The sequence below is a fragment of the Ammospiza caudacuta genome, chromosome 8 (assembly GCF_027887145.1).
Source record: "Ammospiza caudacuta isolate bAmmCau1 chromosome 8, bAmmCau1.pri, whole genome shotgun sequence".
Classification (NCBI taxonomy): domain Eukaryota; kingdom Metazoa; phylum Chordata; class Aves; order Passeriformes; family Passerellidae; genus Ammospiza; species Ammospiza caudacuta.
The window spans coordinates 20,519,973-20,539,035 of NC_080600.1; the positions used below are offsets into that span (position 1 = coordinate 20,519,973).

Sequence of the window (19,063 nt, forward strand, 5' to 3'; positions counted from 1 at the left end):
ATACTAAGAAAAACTTCTAATACCCTGAAAATTGCTTCATGGCTGTTCCCCAATACATGCATTTATATCAGGGATAGTTTATCAGGTTGTATTTATATTTTCTACCAAAATCTATTTACAGAAAACCCACTTCAGTTAGTTACACGGCTGACAGTAACTTACAACAAACACTTAAGTCAACTAACACTGACAAATATTGTTTACCTTCACAGTTTTTTCTATTTAAGTTAGCATGAATTGCTATGGTAACAAGTTGCAAACAAGTTTCAGAGCATTACAGATCTATTACTTCTAATTTTTTTGCCAAGGGTTAGGTTATCTACAATTTCTACCAGTACTTTTTTTTAAATTAAAAAGTCTTATGTACAAGTCCAGCAAGGGTGACCAAGTCTGACTGCTCCTCTTTCAAAATTAATGAGTTTCAAAAGATCTGATAAAGATCAAAAGACACATAACTTAACAATTCATCACTGCATGTGTTCTCTGTAACATGCTCCCTAAGGTTATTGTCTGTTCTCACCCAGAAGAGTTGAGCAATGTAATTTTATATACCATGTACTTGAAGGGCTGTTTGCAGTTTACAAATAGCACATGACAAGTAGGTTAAAAGCACTCAGGCAATACAGGCAAATTTAGACAGTAAATTATGTTAAATTAATTCACCATGAATATTCCCTCTGAAAGACACCATTTCCAGCAATACCAGTTTTTTGCCAAAAGCAAAATATGCATTATATAAAACACAATACAAGATTTATTTTTCAGTAATTTTGGTAGGATTCCTTCTCTTTCAAAAAGTGCCCCACAATATGATCAGCTGCTTGAGCTGGTTTGTGAAGGAATGCTTTCTCTCTATTGCTAAGTGGAAGGCAGCATCCTCCAGCAGTCCCATCTGGTTTGGTCCCTGCCTGAGAAGATTGCTGTTAGAGGACATCTAAATATCACCCTTTTAATGCTGCTGTCTCTCCAAGCAGCAGTTCTAGCAGGGATGTGCTCTTATTCCAAATTGAACAGAAGTGTAGTGGCCTGACGTTACAGGGTAGTCATGACATTAAAAAGGTATCCATGTTTTCAGCTTTTCATTTTATACTGAAGTCAGATTAATGCTCTACTGAATACCAGCAGCATTATTCTGCAAATAGGTGCATTTGAAATCAGTACATATAGGGGATTATTTTTCCAGTAGCTTACCAATATAACCAGGTACCTCCCGTCCTCTGTAGGCAAAGCATATCTTCAAATTCATACAGGTGGCAGGCTGCTCATTTTCCATGCAGTCCAAATTAGTTCGATTTATTGAATTAGAATGCTTCAAAGAAGCTATAACAATTATCACAGGCTTTGTTCTAAGAATAGAAAAGAGTAACACAAATAATGTTCAGATATAGCTTACAGAATGTCTGCAAAAACTAATCATCCCTGACAACTTATTTTTATATTTTAGAATTATAATTTTAAAGTTATCTGCATTTTTCAGATAGTTTCAAACAGTTGTATGCAAATTATTTTTACTTCAAAAAGTTACAGAATGATATTTTCATCTTTTCAATGTGTTTACTTAAATGTTTCACTTGTAGAGCCTTCTAGAGCCTAATGAGTGAAGTTGAAGATATCAAGAATATAATGAGTTAAATTAAATTACTGAGTTTTAATAAATTCCACTAAAAAACAGAGTTAAACTGTATGGTCTTCAAAAGTATTGAAACACAGCAATCTCACCTCAACACCACAGCAGAATCAGAGAAAAATGCACCAACTGCTACATCTGCACAAAAAGAACGTATCAATAACCATAATTTGTCAAGAGGAATTACTTAGGTACAAGCATTTTATAGCATATTCACCTTTTGGTGAATATTAAGACACCATTTGCCCTTTATTTACTAGAAGGGATATACTAGTATTTAAAGACAGCTCCTCAAATACTTGTGCACTGTCCATAAATGCTGCATGCTAATTTGATGGACTTCCAGATATTGATAATGTGATTATTTGATTTCTATTTCACATTTAAATGGTTGATACTGAAGGACAACTCAGCTAAATAGGAGATACTTGCTTTCTTCTCCATCCAGATATTCAATATTGCTATACATGCACATACCTACTGATTTTTATACTTAGAATTGATTTGCTTATTATATGTCTATTATATGTATAAAATTGTACATAGAGAGAAATAATAGTATTTCCTTTATTCCAAATGAACTGAACTCTATTCATGCAAGAAGGAAAGAAATATAGACAGTTTATATACCTCCCAAATCAGGTAGCAAAAGTGAATTGTCAGATGACTAAATGATATAAGGGCCTGAGGATGTGACTGCCAGAGTAGTAACCAACAGCTGACCTGTGAGCAGACTACTTGTAACCTGTCCTTTAGGCCAGCATTACAAATTAACCTGGAAAATGTTTCTGTGGACAGAGCCAGAACACACAACAGGGTAACTTTGTGCTTTTGCACCCCCAAGAGCAGGACAGACATACCTGACCTAAGACTTATCTGCAAAATGTCAGAATGTTTTGATGATGTGTATAAAACAATTAATATATTCTTGGCACCAAGTTAGCACTACTTTGTCATGGCCACAAGAACTCCACAATGGTTTTAGCTCAATGCCATGAGCCCTAAGTGGTGTTCACTCAGACTGAGAGTAAAGGAGCCCATGACTCCTGTCAGAATCCAGACTCTGGGAATGCCAGCAATATATTCAGGTTAGCACACTAGTCTGGACAACAAACATGCTTCCAGTGCCCAAAGCACCTCATTGTGACATTTGTAAATGAGATGTCTGCTTTTAAGATATAAATCACATTTCTCTTCCCCTTGTGCACTATGATCTCACTCTTACATTGTTCTCAGTCCTTAAATAATAGTTAGGTGACCGTGAAACCTGACTGCCTGGCCTCAGCTTTACCTCTTCTTTTTTCTTCCCAAAATATGAGATGTGACATGTCATCTCAATAACAGATTCTGCTTCTGATAAAAGTATCAAGTAGGACAGTAGGGTTGTTCCCTATGAATTTCTATTCTTTTAAATATTAAAAGTAAACAAAATTGCTTAATTTACCTTGATAACCATTGTTATCTACATCAATGCCACTTGATATGGATTGTCCAAACATGCTTAAAGAATTACTCACTTCTTTTCCTTGTATTCTCTGAGGACAAAAATACAAAAGAGAAAATTATTCTTGGAAAGCTAATCTCTGAGTTACAATTTCCAGCGAAAAATGTTAGCAGAACAATCCTGATGGTGAACTTAAATCCCATAAACCTTTTTTAAAGCTCCCAAAACAATTTTTTTTCTCTTACAGGTTTTATTATGACTGGAAATCACAGACCATGTAAAAATTTTCTGAAGTCTTTTAATATACTTCAGATGGTCAGACTGTTAAATGAAGGGAAAACCGTCTCAGATTTAAACTTGGGGTTTTTCTGGATTGGGTATTTTGCATTGGAAAAGCATACCTGTGAAAATGTTGGTGTTATTCCATCTTTCCTGCCATTGTATATATAAATAGCCCCTTTTAGATTATCTTCGTGTGGAGCCCCAATTGCCACATCTGTGAAAAAACAATTCAGCAATGATCATGGACTAGGAAATATGACCACTGAGCAGCTGAAGAAATGCAAATCTTGACGCATGCAATGCCGGATCAGATTTACTTGCCTGAATTCAAAGGCAGTTGTGAACACAGATATAAAGCAAACAAAAACAATACAGACCAGCTCAGTAATCTGATTCTACCTTAATTACTGTGTGTGAAAAGCAACAATCAAATACTGCCATTTTGTTAAAGACACAGTCTATTTCTAGCAATACTAATTTTGACCCTTAAGAGGTTAAAAGGTTACCATGAAAGAAGGCAAAATTATCATGATCTTTAAAAAAAAGAGAAAAATACCAAGCTTTATATTTATGGAACAGTGATGATTTTCCTGCTCTTCCCACATGGATTAAGTCACTGAAACACAAGTACTCTTATTACAGTGCCAAAAATAAACTATTTATTTTTCTATGAAGTGTTCATAACAGTTAATAATAAGCTTGGAAAGGCATTTAACAAGGAAATGAAGGTACAAAGGGATATTGCCACAAAGGGATATGTTTTATGCCTAGATGACCTAATCCCAGAGGGGTATGGCAATTTGTAACAAACTGAATGAACGTACCTACACGCCAATCCACCCTCAACAGCCCTTACCAAAAACTCCCATGGTTCAAATAGCCAGAGGCTGTTTACCAGGGAGGGATGGGGAGATTATGTACACCATCTTGAAAGTCACTGTTAATAACTGGGAACTTGCACTTACAAATAAGCAAAAACTGAACTATCTGCAAATCAGAAATACTTTAGGCTGCACTGAACCAAAATCACAAAAAACCCAAACCTTTGACTGTTTGGTTTTACAGAGCAATTCTCTCATTGAATCCACATTGACTGAGCCCATACTGTGGTGACTAAACCACATAAAGCACATTATACATCTCTCTACTAGTGAGATGAAAATGGGACAGTCAAGTTGTGCCTGTTAAAATTACACACACGATCTTGAGGTCGGATCCTACACCACCACCCACATCACTATCTTTACAGGGCTGATACTGATGGTTTAGATCATTGAAGGAGTTGGCTCTGCTCTGTTTTTTAATTATTACAGAAAAATGCTTTATATTACCCAATTTCTCTTTATATTTTGCTTCCAGCCTTTTTCTTACAGCAGTCTCCCAACATGAAGGTTGCTTTCAATATCCCCATGTATTTAGTACTTAGTGGGGACAAAGAAGCAGATTTTGACTCCATTTTTGTTTATTATTGTTACAAAATTGCCAAATTGTTCCCCAACCTTCATCTCAGATATTTAAAACATGATTAGTGATTCCATTTGAGTTACAAAAGTTACAGATTATGCTATCACTCCATGCTCATGCTCTTTATTAGACAAAACCTGGTGCCTTGGTATTAAACATCAATGACTGTGAAGGAGCTGTATTTCCAGTCAGAAAAGTCGAATCCCAAACCAAAAGAATTCTCAGACTTCCATAATCCTCCTTTGCCATGTTTATCATGGCATTCCACTGATCACAGAGAATGAAACCCAATAGGTTTTCTTTGTATTCTTACCTTCAAAGCCATCATGGTCTATGTCTCCTAGATTGGCTATGGACTCTCCAAACCTTGCTGCATACGAGTCACTCCCACTGAGCTCTATGTTCAGCTCTACCATCTTTGCTTCCTGAAGGAAAACAGAGTCAATGGCACATGAATGGAATATTATTCAAAATGTTAAAACTGCCTTGGATACCAATATATAACCCCACCAAACTTATTGATGTAGAAGCAAGCATTTTCAGATACATTTTATGGTATTTAGTGTAAGAATAGTAAAGTGACTACACTTCCACTTCTGAACCTTAGAAAGAATGAAAAGAAGCCCATTCTAATGCATGATCTGTCCAGTCATGTCAATTGCAAAACAGGAGTACCAGTCTGTTTCCTGACTGGTACCAGTAACTGCATGCAAATGTTTCAGTCCTTGTTTGTTTCTGAAGGGCCTGGTAAGTTGCTCTTCAGCTGGCAGTTCAGTGGGAAGCACAGCAGTGGAGGAGAGCTTGGAAAGGGGCTGCAGGGGCAGGCTGTCACCACCTACAGCTCCTAGGAAACGAACCCAGTCTGTGTGCAGCTCCAGCACTGGTGGGAGTAACTGTGCTACAGCTGACACTGCAGCCTTTGGGGGCGTGCTGTGCACTCCTGCTGGGGCAGTCATCACAGCCCTAATGCTGCTTTTTCCATATCTGGAAATATGGAATAAGAAGAGAGGAAAACTCTTCCTCTTACCCTGTTAAACCAGAATGGCTGTGTTGCCGTGTGTTTTTAAGAGAAAATACTTACAGAACCTGAATTAATATAGACATAAACTCTTCCCTCTTCTCTGATGGTACTTTCCATTGGAGCACCAACCAGTAAGTCTGAGTAGCCATCTGAATTCAGGTCCACAGCACAAACTGCAGCTCCAAAGTAAGAACCAAGCTGTGTGCAGACAAGAAATCATTATTATTTCTGCATTTTAATGAAGATGCACTAGAAGTTATGAGGTGCAGAAAAGCAATAGGACAGATTTACCTTTTTGCCCTTTACTTCAAAGAGAATATTTATTTCTCCCTCCTTGCTAAAAATGTATGCCTAAAAGGAAAAGAAAACACAAGCAGAATTCAGCAAACTGTAATCTGGAACACTTCCCAGTGCTTTCTCTACAGCATGTGCTAGAGAATCAGCACAGCAGTGCTCAGTATCACAAATTACAGCTACCTCCTGCCTCCTACCTGCATCTTTCTTCAACACCACAGTTCACATCAATGTTATCCAGATTGCCTACCCTAATTCCTTACTCAAGTTTCCCCCATGAAAAGTCACATCTGATACTTGTCTTTAATATATTAATCTATATTGGAAGATCATAGTATTTTTGGGGTTATAGTCATTAAGTCAATATTATAGACAATTCCTTACTTTACCAGTCTGCTCCTGTTGGGGAGCCCCTCCAATTACTTCTATACTGGATGGTGTCAGAAAATGTCCAGCTCCAATAGAATATCCTGCAAATCAGAAATGCACTATTCAATACTGGGAATGCTATGTAACAAAGATAGAATAGGAGCATGCCTTATAAAAGCTCTCAAGACCATAAATTATCATGAGTCTGACATTCAGACCTCATGCAAGTCAGCAATGAAAACAGAATAGAAAGTTTTTGAAGTATAAGTAAAAGGTCACTACAGACAGTAAGTTCCATCAAGCATGAGAAAGTGTCAGAAACACTCATTTCTTCCCAAGAACTCAATTATCTGCCATAGTTCAAAAATTTATTTATAAAATAAATTGCAAAGACCTTCTGATAATGCATATTCTGCAATTGTTCAGTAAGTCCACACTATTAATACAAATAAAAATTATCCAAGTAGATGCACTGGAATGTGGAAATAATCGATTCAATTGTTACTCTGACTATTATAACTGGATTTAAGAAAAATTAAATGTAGTGCTATTCTATGTGCACATACACACATAAAGCACCATGGACACACACATGAAAATGTCAGGAACAAACTGCAAAAGCCTTATTGTGCAGTAAGAAGCCATTACATCAGCTTTAGTAAATAAATCTACATTACAAAGCATTTCTGTATGTGGAGAGAGATTATAAACGGGATCATGTTTTGGTGCAGACATCCAGACACAGAATTGCAAAATAAAGGCTAACACCTTAACCTGTAGCTGCACAAGTCATCCTTACTCTTTCCAAAGTACATCACAACTCAGAATACAGGACAGATAACATATACTCTACTCTTGCATTTACTGAATGACTGCTGATGTTCCTGAATGCAGAGGAAATGGAAAAATCATCTTAAGATAGATGAGAACAAGCTTTGAATCTTTTGTCAGTGAACACAACTGCCTAGAATTCAAGTTCTCATTAAGCCACCTTTTCCTTTTCATATTTTAATCTAAAAGAGACGAACAGAGCAATTTATCATTTGAAGGTCAACATTTAGCTTTTATTTACTCAACAAAAAATTAAGGATAAACCTTAATTTACCTCCTCTGACATTTACTTTCTAGTTATTTTTGTTTTGCCAAAGTGCAAACATTATTAATTCTTAAGGACTTAAAAAAAAAAGCCAAACATACACAAGAATTACAGTAATTACATAGTTCTCATTTTTCTTTAATGGTATTAAAATGTTTGGCAGGGGAACGGGAAATCACATAACTGACCCTTTAAAGGCATAGAGAAATGAAATTTTATTTCCAACGCCATAGTTTTCTCCTTTTTACCATGACTACAGTTTTTCAGTTTTCTGAAATGTTACTTGCCCTTCTCAGATTTCTCAAAGGAACTGTCCTCTACTTTATGATTTCTTTACGGCAGTTTAAGTGCTTAAGGTTACTTTTTCATCAGGGCCAGCTGAATTGAAAGGCTGAATAATTTTGAAAATTCCTTTTATAGAAGTCAGCTACCCCTCTCCAAGAGATTCTCAAGTAGTCAAGAAAATATTACCTAGTGTTATGTATTACAAATATCTAATTTCCTTCCTTCTTTCAGTTGTCTGGCACACGAACACCCTTGTTTCCTCCAACTTATGGAAAACGCTACAATACTACTGCACTTCCTGTAGTCTCTAGGTTCTTAATTATTATTCTTTATTTATGTTTTTCATTAAACTGTTAAAGATGCCAATGTCTTTGTCCCTATGAGTGCAAGAATAGAGTAAGTAGATAATGCTATCTCCTTACATGCTTGAATTACACTCTGGTCACAATATACTTCCACCATTTGGTAGGGATAATTTCTTTCATTACTTAAGGGAGCAATAGACTCAGACTTCTAAAAAATTAATTTGGTAACAGAATTAACCCTGAACAGATTTTTGTCTTCAATAATTATAAAGATGGCACAGATGCTGAGGGAGGGAAGGAAGGTACCTTTTCAACCACACCATGGGGCTTCAACTGCAATATGAGGGAAAGGAGCAGAGGTTAAAGTAACATGAAACTGCAAAATTCCAAGTTTATCACAGCTGTTACTGTACAGACATACAGATGAGTTAATGGTGCTCTTCTTCACCTTCCAGTAGAAGGGCAAGTTCAGAAGACATATGGCTCTGCTGAGCCAACATGCAGCAGATCACTAGAGTGAAGCAAACTCCAGCTGACTTCAGGTCCTGGATGGCCAAAGCAACTAAGAGAGATCACATTTGTGTGGAAGGGCCTTCCCTAACCTCTCCTTAACACAGTCCTTACGCAGGTTTTTACCCATTTGCCTGGATCTGGCTTCTGGCTGTCAATGATTTGACTCATTCAGAAATTCTCATTCTTATACTTTCAGAAGCAGAAATCTGGAATGAATTTATTTTCCCTAGGCAGGTGCAGTACTTTTCCTGCTGATTACTATTGGAAAACTGAAGCTTTCCACTCTCTGAAGCTCTTTTTTTGTCCTGTGAAAGGTTAGAAGTTCTAATGGCTGACCCTAGGCATCCGCGTGTCTGATCCCCCTTCACCAGTCAGTCTCTCTTCTGCTTGACTTTCCCACAGAGTCCCTGTGGCCTTTGCAGGCCCAGAACTGAATTCTGAAGTCTTAGTTTCACTGTGTTTCACAATAGCTATTTCATAACATATGCCAACTTCCTATTGTCAGAGAAGTGGAATCAGAAACAGGAAATATTTATCCACGTGAACCGGAACTTTGAATGGGAAAATGCAAAACCCAATGGTCACAAGCAAAAATTTTCTTGCTTAGGAATTCAGGAAGGACAGATGAGCTTTTCTCAGTGCAGTGAGAGTTCTGAAGCTGCTGCTGTTTTTTTGGCATAAACCTTTCCAAACTGTAGCACTAAATTCAGCTGGTTACTTGGATATAGGCACGTGAGTAGAACTTCATGGCCTTGGTTACAGACATTCATAAATGAGGGTTGCCTTCTCACATATCCAGACTAAAATATGTTTGGAATAAAAAAGAAACAAAAAAAACAACATTGGAGGAAAGTTTGTTTCTAAAGGTTACAGCATAGTTCCCCTTATTGACAATACAATTAAGATTTCCCTGCAGCTTTCACTGTAAAAATTTTTTCATATTTCTGTTAAATGTGAAACCACTGTCTTTTTCTGTGAAAGCTTGTGGCAGCATTGCAGACTTGAGTAAAATGAAAACCATTGCTAATCAGAAGTATTTCTACCTTCCAAATTAAGAAATTGTTAAAAGTCAGTGGAGAGATGGTAAGAATAGAAATCCACTGTTTGAGAAGTTTCCTCATAAAAAGAACAGAGAGGAAGCCTTATACATGAGTAATACTTCACAAAATTAGAAATCATCTGTAGAACTGTTGCTTCTGGGGTTAATAGTGAAAACACTCAAAAACATTGTGCACTCCCCCCAAGACCAGCCATTTAGCTTATATTTTAGTAAAGTGTTAAATCCTTTAAGTACCTAGATAACTGCCAGATTTCACTTGGTTACTGGAATCTGTGTAAGAGTGGATTGTACGTGCAGTTGTGTTGTATACAAACACAGAACCAGTCCAATAGAATGATCCAGGGGCTCCCATTATAATTAAGTCCTAAAAGAAAAGCAAAACAAAGCCATGTTATTCACACTGAAATATTCATGAAAATAAGCAAAACAAGTAAAATGCTCTTGTTTAGATCTCCTGTGAATTCTATGAAATGCTACTGGAGATGCATCTGGCTCAGCACTGGGGTTTACTACTAAATTACAGATAATATTTTCCAGACTTTGTAAAAATACCATTTTAAAAGCTTTAAACTGTAACAGCAAAATACAGCAATTCAGGATATTCTCTTCTCAAATGAGCTTTTTAGAAATTACAATCTTAGGATGGAATGAAGATTAAATAATAGAGAGTATTACTCTGTAAAGCAAGAAGGCAAGCATTATAAATGTTACACCAAACATATTAAAGATAATAATAAAATTTCATCCTCTGCTATATCCATGCCCTTTTTTCAGATGAAAAATAACTTTGGTTTTAGTAAGGTGTAAAAGTATTCTTGGGATTAAAAACGAAAGCCTTACTTGGGAATTACCATGCAAGTCATAGCAAGATTTAATTAAAAATAAATTAAAAAGTGATTTTTCCCTCCCACAATAAAATACAGCATTGATGTTTGCATTTACACATCCCTTTTTAGACATTATACATAAAAGTAAGTATATAAACAGAGAGACTTCTGGTATCTTTAATACACACCTCAATGTAAAAACTAGATATTCCAGCCTGACATGACCCATGTCTTTCTCCATACTTTCGTGCATGATCTGCGAATGGGCAAGAAATATTCAAAAGGATGAGAAGCAAGTAATTCCAGAGTTTTGTCACCAGGCTTTCAACAGAAGTTCAGAAAACTTATGAAAAAACAAACAAACAAACAAACACCTCCCCAAAAAGTTGGTTTTCAGTTCTGCAATAAAACTAAAACGACTGGTTTCTACTAGATAGCCTTTGGGTGCAATATACTATTGTAACAAACTTAAAACACTGTGTATCACTTGATCACACCTGCCTTTGAAATATTGACTTTAAAGGCTATACTTTCAAAATTGTTCCATGAATGAAACAGACAAATAGTTTGAGCACCATGTCTGGATACTCTTCCACTCTGTACTTCAGGCATACTCTGACAGGCTTGATTGAACTTGCCCTGTGCTCCACTGGTGCCATGAGGGGTTTGTGTTATGGCAGTCTCAGACATCCTGCTTTCATCCTAGCAATCCAACACTGTCCCAGCTCTGCTTTCCTGCAATTCTTTGCTGACTGCCTGCCATCAGGGTTCCCTTCATTCCATACACAGATTTGTACACTTAAAGTCTCCAAAGATAAAAAACACATGGTTTCACTACCCCTTGTAAGAGTCTCCAAAGCCAGCAGTGGGACATTTGATGGCACTACTCTGTCTGCACAGGAAGATCACTTTGTCAGCTGATCCTTGCATTGGCAAGGCACAGGGCACGTGATTGTTCTCCTGGGTGGATGGTAGATAACAATGGGAAAGCATGGATGGAATTCATTTGGTAGATTCTGGTGCTGCCTCTTATTCTGCTCCTGAAGTTCTCCAAGGAAGAACCCCTGAAGGTCTCATGCCACAGCAGCAGCCTTGGCAGAAGACAAGTAAGGGACAAGGACATGCAATGTGACAGGCACTGCAGCAAAGGCTAAGGAGCAGGTGGTACAATCACTTGCAGGTATTTCTGCTGCTCTGCTGTGAGACTCTCCAGAGCAATGACAAGAGTAAAGGAAGGAAGGATGTCCTCTACTGGCCTGGTTTTGAAAAGCACACGTCCTTCAGCAATGCAATCTGGGAAAAAACTACTCTGATGCCCTGTTCCATTTTTTTTTTTTGCCTTTTGAAAGCAGGTTTTCTTTGAAGTGATAAACATCTTTACATCACAAACTGGGCTCATATCATCAGCACTCAGCCTCCAAGCCTTTGGCTGCAGAACACCTTCTCATAACAACACAGGCTTTTCACAAACTCTGCACCATTCAATTGCGTATCTCACCCTTCCCTACAAAAGGACTCAAGCCTTTTGCTTACCTATATGGCATGGGCGTATTCCATCGACAGTTCGAAAATCAGGAGAGATGGTAAAACAAATGCCCTGTGGCAGTTTGTGCTCAATTTTGACGTAAAACACATTTTTCCATCTATGTCCACAAGCCTATGGATATAAAACAAACACAGCATTTGACATGGAAGCCCAAGAAAGCTGGCTGCAGTGTGACAAACAGGCCCAGTGGTTAATACATACAATGATAGATCCGTCCTCCTTTGGTTGCCTCGACAAGCTGACACCCAGCCACTGATTATCCCGCTCTTCCACACACGTCTTCCCACAGTAGTTGCTACTGGGATGGCCTAGGAGACAAAGACCAGGGCTCTGAACAGAGGGACAAGGTGAAGAACAATGTGGTGGTAACAGGAGAATCCAAGAACTCTGGGGGACAGTGCTGCAATTTGGATATGGTGGCTCTGACCTCTGTCTCACACAGGTCACACAGACTTTTTACTTTCTTCTTAAGCAAAGTTATGATTGTGGGTAGCCAAAGGGAACATCCTGGCTCTGAATGTGATAGGCTGGCAGTGAGGATGGGCTTCCCCATCATTACTCAGATAGAAAGTGACATTACACTCAATTCTGGTTAAGGGCTGTCCCTGTAAGTGCTCTTCAGCCTAAATGTTTGTAAGAAACACAAGTAATACCTGTGAGTGCCACCTAAACTCTAGCCTAAAGCAAACATCCTTCCAACTGTGTGTCTACTGGTAGCAGATCTTAAAACAATCTCTACTGCAAATGGCTATCAAATAAAGGTTGTATAACTGCCACCTCTGTTGGGGATGGCACATCATTACCTATGCACATCCTGCATGCTTCTTTCACTGTTGCAATTATTCACTAGCAGCTCTTAGTGTTAGTTCTTAAGTAGAGTTATTTTTTAAAACCTTGAGAAAACACACTGAAATGTCTTCTAATTCTGCCCCACAGCTCAAAAGGCCACAGTATTGCCAAGTTAGCAAACATCTGCTTTCCTCTGGAAAGCAGTAGCGAACCCCACAGTAAGGAGAAGCTACACATTTATTCTAAGTTATATAAAGGAAGTTTTTAATTTTTAAGATGTTTGTATGAATAAGCATTAATCAAATTGCTGAATTGGTATTTTCTATGCATCAGCATGATAGTTTATGAAAATAAGTTCTTATAAAATAAGGAAACACATTAGTTCATTTGAACAAACTCTTTTGCATAATTTTTAAAACTTTCTCAGATTGAATACAACTACAGGTGAACCCAAAATGTTTGAGGTTTAAGTGTTAGTTTAGTTATCCAGAAGAGGATGTCAGTACAGACCACAGAGTACTAATGCTGATGGGATATTGTTTGCACAGAAAAAAACCCCATAAATCACACCCCACACCTTCTCACCCCTCGCCCCACCAAAAAGCCTGCAAAAAATAACCCACCAAACAAAACACCTGTGCTGAGAGCAGAACTGGCATTTATTACTGTCCAATGCATTAGAGAGTTTAAATGAATACATAGATTATCCTATTGGCTAATGTCAGAGATGACACTTCCATGTACTGAATATACACTGCTTTTCAGAAACAAGTGTGGAATTTAGTTTTGGAACTGAATTATGCAATGGAAAACTTCTCACTACCTAAGGGAGACATTTCCATGGTTTACATGAATTAAAAAGCAGATTTATCTGATTGAAATATCCTCAGAAAAGAAAATTCCATTACACTCCCATGTGTAAGAATTAGTCCTCCTTTAAACTGCACAAGGCACTTCTGGTAATTCCCTTCTACCAATGAGTTCCATCCTCTTCTAATAATGACTTACCTGGGACTTGCTTTTATGTGGACTTACAGGAAATGGGAGAAGTAGAGAAGACCAGGGCAATAAATTGAGACCCCAAGAGACTGAGACTTTTTATCACTAAATCAAATAAAACCAGACAATGATGATGTGAGAGATGAGTAAGTTCAGCCTGTCTCAGTGTTTCCTTCCTGTGCCTCTTTCAGAGGTTTGTAACAAGAAAAAGCACCACCATTCTTTGACGCTCAATGGATTGCATTCCCCTTTTCCTTTGCTCCAGTATACGTTGATTCAGGATTATTTTGGCCCTCTACTGAAATGCTGCCTTATGTTTCCTATCTTTCTCTGACTGGCAAGTATTCAACCACCTTGAAATTACAGACATTCGTGGGAGAGAGAAGCAAGAACTTGACATCCCAGACAGCCTGATGAGTCCCTGCTCAGGGTATGACATTATAAAAGCTTTATCAAATGAGAAAATGCAGCATTCTGCACAAGCAACAGAGCAGCACTGCATAAGCTCAAGAGGACATGGCAGCTTGGTTGCCTCAGGGAAAAGGAGCACGTGCTGTCATAAAGTCGCTGAGAAATAAGTAATTGCCCATGCCTGTGTACATTACACAGCTGGAAGATACACTTCTGCTGCAATCCCCTTTGAACACATCCACAGAAACAATGCAACTGCACACAAATATGGTCAGAACTTAAAAAGCCACTTCTGGTTTTGGCCTCAAGGATCATAATACAGATGTTTGCAATGTCATCTGAGAAACCAGTTTTATATTACTTGCTCCAGTGTTTTCCATGCCCAACAGCCTCTCATCACCCACTTTATCCTTCCATAACTCCTCTGGTTCATTGCTAACTGATGAAAATGATGAAGTCTGCTGCAAAGGCAATAAGCCTCCTGATATCCTGCTCCTAGGTGTCAGGGCCTCAGAGTCTAGTTTTACTCACACAGGAACTACTTTCTGCTTTCATAGATCTGATGGGGTTTATCCCTCCTATGTCCCTCAAATGACTTCAACCCAAAACATTTTAAATGATACCCATTTCCATCTTTCTGTAACAGACCTAGGTCCAGAAGATCCCATGTTCCTTGGAATAGTATGGCTATTTGAAAGAGGTCACTTGCAAGGTATGAGCAATGCAAGCAACATAAAAAGCACACTACCAAAACTCAAACTTACTGAAATCAAAGTTGAACAGACACAGCTCTGCCTTTGGGGAAAACCATTAACTGTTCACTTTTCCATTGTAATGATTCAGCTGGGGGAGCTAGAGGGCAATTTGTTCACAGGTTAATTGTAGCAGAGACTTAAAGGAAGGGAGCAAGACTGAAACTGCAGGCAGAGCTTTCTGGCCTTATGTTAAACTGCATGCAGTGAATTTACTGCATTCATTTGTAGCTAAAACTATTTTTTTCTTTAGACAGGACGGCAAAGTGCACAAATTATTTCCTATATACTTTCGCCAGTCAATCACTGTTTCAAATCTGACAGCAGTGCTACTGAAGAATTTCTGTAACATTTTATATGTCCAAAATTCAATAGGTCAAAATGTATAGAAAACTTTGTGTAAATTCCTCTGCAATAATCTGTGACTACCCCAAGCTGATGTGGGCAAGGATTTGAAAATCAAGACTAGAAGATGGACACAGTGCCTCAACCTGAAGTACTGTATTTTGTACTTGAAGTTTCATAATCAAACAAGCCTCTGCATCTAACATAAGCCATTATTTAAAAATACTCCGAATACAAATAAATCTGCAGTCTAGAACACTTGACACCATAAACAGAAGTACTAGAACTCAAAAAGAGACTGAAAACTCTTCTATTCATCAATCAGAGAGAGATTTAAAAGTGTTAATGAGGGGCTAGGAAAAGGAAGCCTTACTAGTGTATCTCATTGCTCTTTTCAGCTCTTAAACCAGCCCAGGGCCTGCAACATCTTGAAGAACATTAAAATTCTTCAAAGTATGTCTGGATGAGTTATCCCAGATACTGTGATGACTGCAGCATAAGACTGCTCCCAGCAGACCTTTTGCTTCTGAGAAAGCAGATAGGGACTTGCGATATGTAAAAATACAAGAGCAGTTTTGTGTGATCAGAGGCTTCCTAATGGTTCATGAATCCTTCATTAATTAGTTATGGCAGTTTCAAGGCAACTTTAGCAAAAAGGAGTGACAAAGTATTTTAACATATTTATGCCTCCAAGTAATTCACATCCATTTATTACAGAAGCCCAACATTTGGAAAGCCATTTCTATTGCCTGTTATCACCTCTACTTTTTTATGACTTATAATTAGAAACTTACCACCTCAAAGAGGTTTTTACCAGAACAAAATGCAAATTCAACTATTTAAGAGCAAGACAGAAACATTTATTTCTTACTGTGCCTGTTCAGCAGCGCAATATATTGCCACACATTTTTCTAAGGAAATTCCCTATTCTATGAGATCAGAATCCAAACTCGAATGAGTTAGACAAAGATAATTAAGTTCAGCTTTGTAATTGCAAGTTTCCCTGCACATTTCTCTGACCTCAGATACTATGCCACTTCATTCACATCCCATGTTGCACAGCTGCCTTTGGCTTCTTCATTGACCTCCATGACCTGTTTTACAATACAGCACTTCTTTTCAGCTTCTATTTAACTTCAGAAATACTACAGACAAACCTTAGTGATGCAAAGATGTCATCTTTGCAGTAATGAAAACCTAGTTTGAAAAAATGTGGCATAACTACATAACTGTTTTAAAAAGTATGTTGCGTAACCTGCAGCCTTCAATTCTGGGAATAGAGGCCATGTTAAGCTGAACCTTTGGAACTACATAAACTTTTTCATATATCTGTTGCCTCATTTCACTTAGAATCCCTTAAGCTATTGAAGAAAAACCCATCATATTATTTCTTTGGAGATTTTGTTTCTCCATTGGCTAAATGAGCAAAGTGAGAGGCATTGCAGATGTTTGTAGTTTTCAAAGAACCTGAAATTTTCAAGTCTTCCTTTTCTTCCCTCACACAGTAAAGGACTATTTTTACCACCAATCTAGGAACAGGGATTTATTGACTCTTAGCATATGTTATAAAGTCACTACTTTAGTTGGCCTCCTAGATTTTTTGCAAGCCTCCTAAAAATCAGACAGTCAGAAAAAAAATAGGTCTTTGTTATGTGTAACTTTTTAATAGATATAGTATTGGAATGAAATTACTCAACAAAACCCCAAAATACTACTTGGGCTGGTATAAATTTAATTTCCATTCTTTCTAGGAGCAACTGCTTGTTTTTTTCTTATAGGACTACACGTAAAACACCACTGAAGTACCTTAGGTTTTTGTAGCTCAGTTACAAATTGAAACTCTTATATTGATTTGTAGCAAAAAAAAGACTAAAAACAAACTGACAGAAGGCTAGAACCTGTCAGTTCTAAGTTTTATACACAGACATGTAGAAAAATAATTGTTCTAGCATTTTTTTGGTTACAGAATGCTGTCACCAAACAGAGCTCCGCCCTGACAGCCACCAGTTCATGGTGTGCCATTGCTTTCAAATATTTTGATAGCCCTTTTCCCGCGCTTCCCCGCGCTGGGTGGTGTGCTCATAACGGATGGGATACTCTGGGTCGGAGCGTGGCACAGTACTAGTTGGGGAAGATTCTCTCCATAGCACATGAATAGCGTCAACAGCACTGTATGCAAATGGACAGGAAGAGAGCCCAAAGCAATTCACACATGTTCATGGCAGCCCAGTGCAAAGCCTTCCCCTTTTTAACAAGTATCAAACGCTTGAAAGTGACTAAGTTCAGCCAGTTACATCTGCTAAGTATGGAGACCGTGGAGATAGAGAGAAGCCAAGTTAAATGCAGGACCCATAAACACCGATTCAGTCAAGAAGAACTTTGTTCGCCTGAAACTCCAATAAATCTGCAAGCAGGGGGAACCCATCAGCAAGACAGCTGTGGCTCAGAGTTACTTTAGGGTGGCTTCTACGAAGAGAAGGCTTTGCAGGAGAAAACATGATTTAGGCACATACTTCCACCCTCCCATCCCTGAGCTTATTGCATTCACCCACTGCCCTGAGAGCTGCAGCAGCTCTCCGCAGAGCGGGCTCACACCGAAACTCTCACGGGGCTTCTGACTCGGAGGCTGAAAGGTGCGAAACGGCTGTGGGAACATCTGTCACACCTAACTTCCCCAAATCAAGTTTTGGTCATGTCATCTCTCTTGATGCCGCCGCTACAGTCCTCGGGCATTAGCGCTGATCTCGCCCTTTGGCGAGAGGCACAGCACTCTGCAGTTTACGGCGGAAGGGCCCAGCACACCCCGCCGGGCAGCGGAGCGGAGCCGCGGTGCGCGCAGGGCGGCGGGCACCCTCCGTCCATCTGTCCGTCCGTCCCCGGCCGCCGCCCCGCCGGGGTCTCCCCGCCCACGGCCCGCCGCCGACTCACCCAGCTGGAGCTGCTCGCACTCTCCGCTGGAGCTGCCCCCGATCCGGCACCGGAATATGGCCCCGGGGTTCACCACCGACTCGTTGGCGGGCCAGCTGGCCCTGGGCGCCCCCGCCACCAGCCTGCGGGGCAGAGACGGCAGCGTGAGGAGCCGCGGCCAGGGCAAGGCGCGACGGGCCCCCGCGGGGGCGGCCGGGCCGGGACTCACCATCGCTCCTGGCCGTGGCGGTGCAGGAGCACCGAGTAGCCGAAGAAGGTCCCGTTGCCCCCGCGGAAGAGCAGCGCGTGCTGCGTGTCCAGGTTGTAGGGCCGCGCCGTCGGCAGGCACAGCCACAGCAGGAGCAGCGGGGCGGCCCAGCCCGCAGCGCCCCGCGCCCTCCCGCAGCTCCGCATGGCTCCGGCCGACCGGCAGCGCACGGACGCCGGCTTCCCGCCTCTCTGCTCGGCGAGAGGAGAGGGCAGGGCAGCGCCGCGCCCCGCCCCGCCCTGCCCCGCCCTGGGTCACCCTCCCCGCGGCCCTGCTGGGGGTGTCCCCGCGAACGGGGGAGTCACACGGGCGCTCTGCCGCCGCCGCAGCCCCTCTCCCTGCCCGGGCGGCGGGGGTCGGGTTTCTCCCCGCCCCGTCCGCGCCCACGGGGACGCTGCGGAAGGGACGTGGCCCCCGTGTCCCCGGGCAGTGCACGGCCCCGTGGGACGCGACCATCCC

General features: G+C 40.0%; 1 protein-coding gene across 1 annotated transcript in view; it reads right to left on the reverse strand.

Annotated features, from left to right (window-relative positions):
• ITGA4 (integrin subunit alpha 4) overlaps window positions 1–18,778 on the reverse strand; it is a 34,568-nt gene extending 15,790 nt beyond the window's left edge. The window contains exons 1-14 of the mRNA XM_058809372.1: window positions 18,566–18,778; window positions 18,358–18,479; window positions 12,335–12,441; window positions 12,121–12,244; window positions 10,776–10,843; window positions 9,995–10,124; window positions 6,517–6,602; window positions 6,130–6,189; window positions 5,899–6,036; window positions 5,131–5,242; window positions 3,473–3,567; window positions 3,072–3,162; window positions 1,720–1,765; window positions 1,192–1,346 (exon numbers count right to left, since the gene is read on the reverse strand). Coding sequence (XP_058665355.1) covers window positions 1,192–1,346; window positions 1,720–1,765; window positions 3,072–3,162; window positions 3,473–3,567; window positions 5,131–5,242; window positions 5,899–6,036; window positions 6,130–6,189; window positions 6,517–6,602; window positions 9,995–10,124; window positions 10,776–10,843; window positions 12,121–12,244; window positions 12,335–12,441; window positions 18,358–18,479; window positions 18,566–18,750 — 1,519 coding nt within the window. The 5' untranslated portion in view covers window positions 18,751–18,778. The remainder of the gene's footprint in view (window positions 1–1,191; window positions 1,347–1,719; window positions 1,766–3,071; window positions 3,163–3,472; window positions 3,568–5,130; window positions 5,243–5,898; window positions 6,037–6,129; window positions 6,190–6,516; window positions 6,603–9,994; window positions 10,125–10,775; window positions 10,844–12,120; window positions 12,245–12,334; window positions 12,442–18,357; window positions 18,480–18,565) is intronic.
• Window positions 18,779–19,063: the final 285 nt, after the last annotated feature.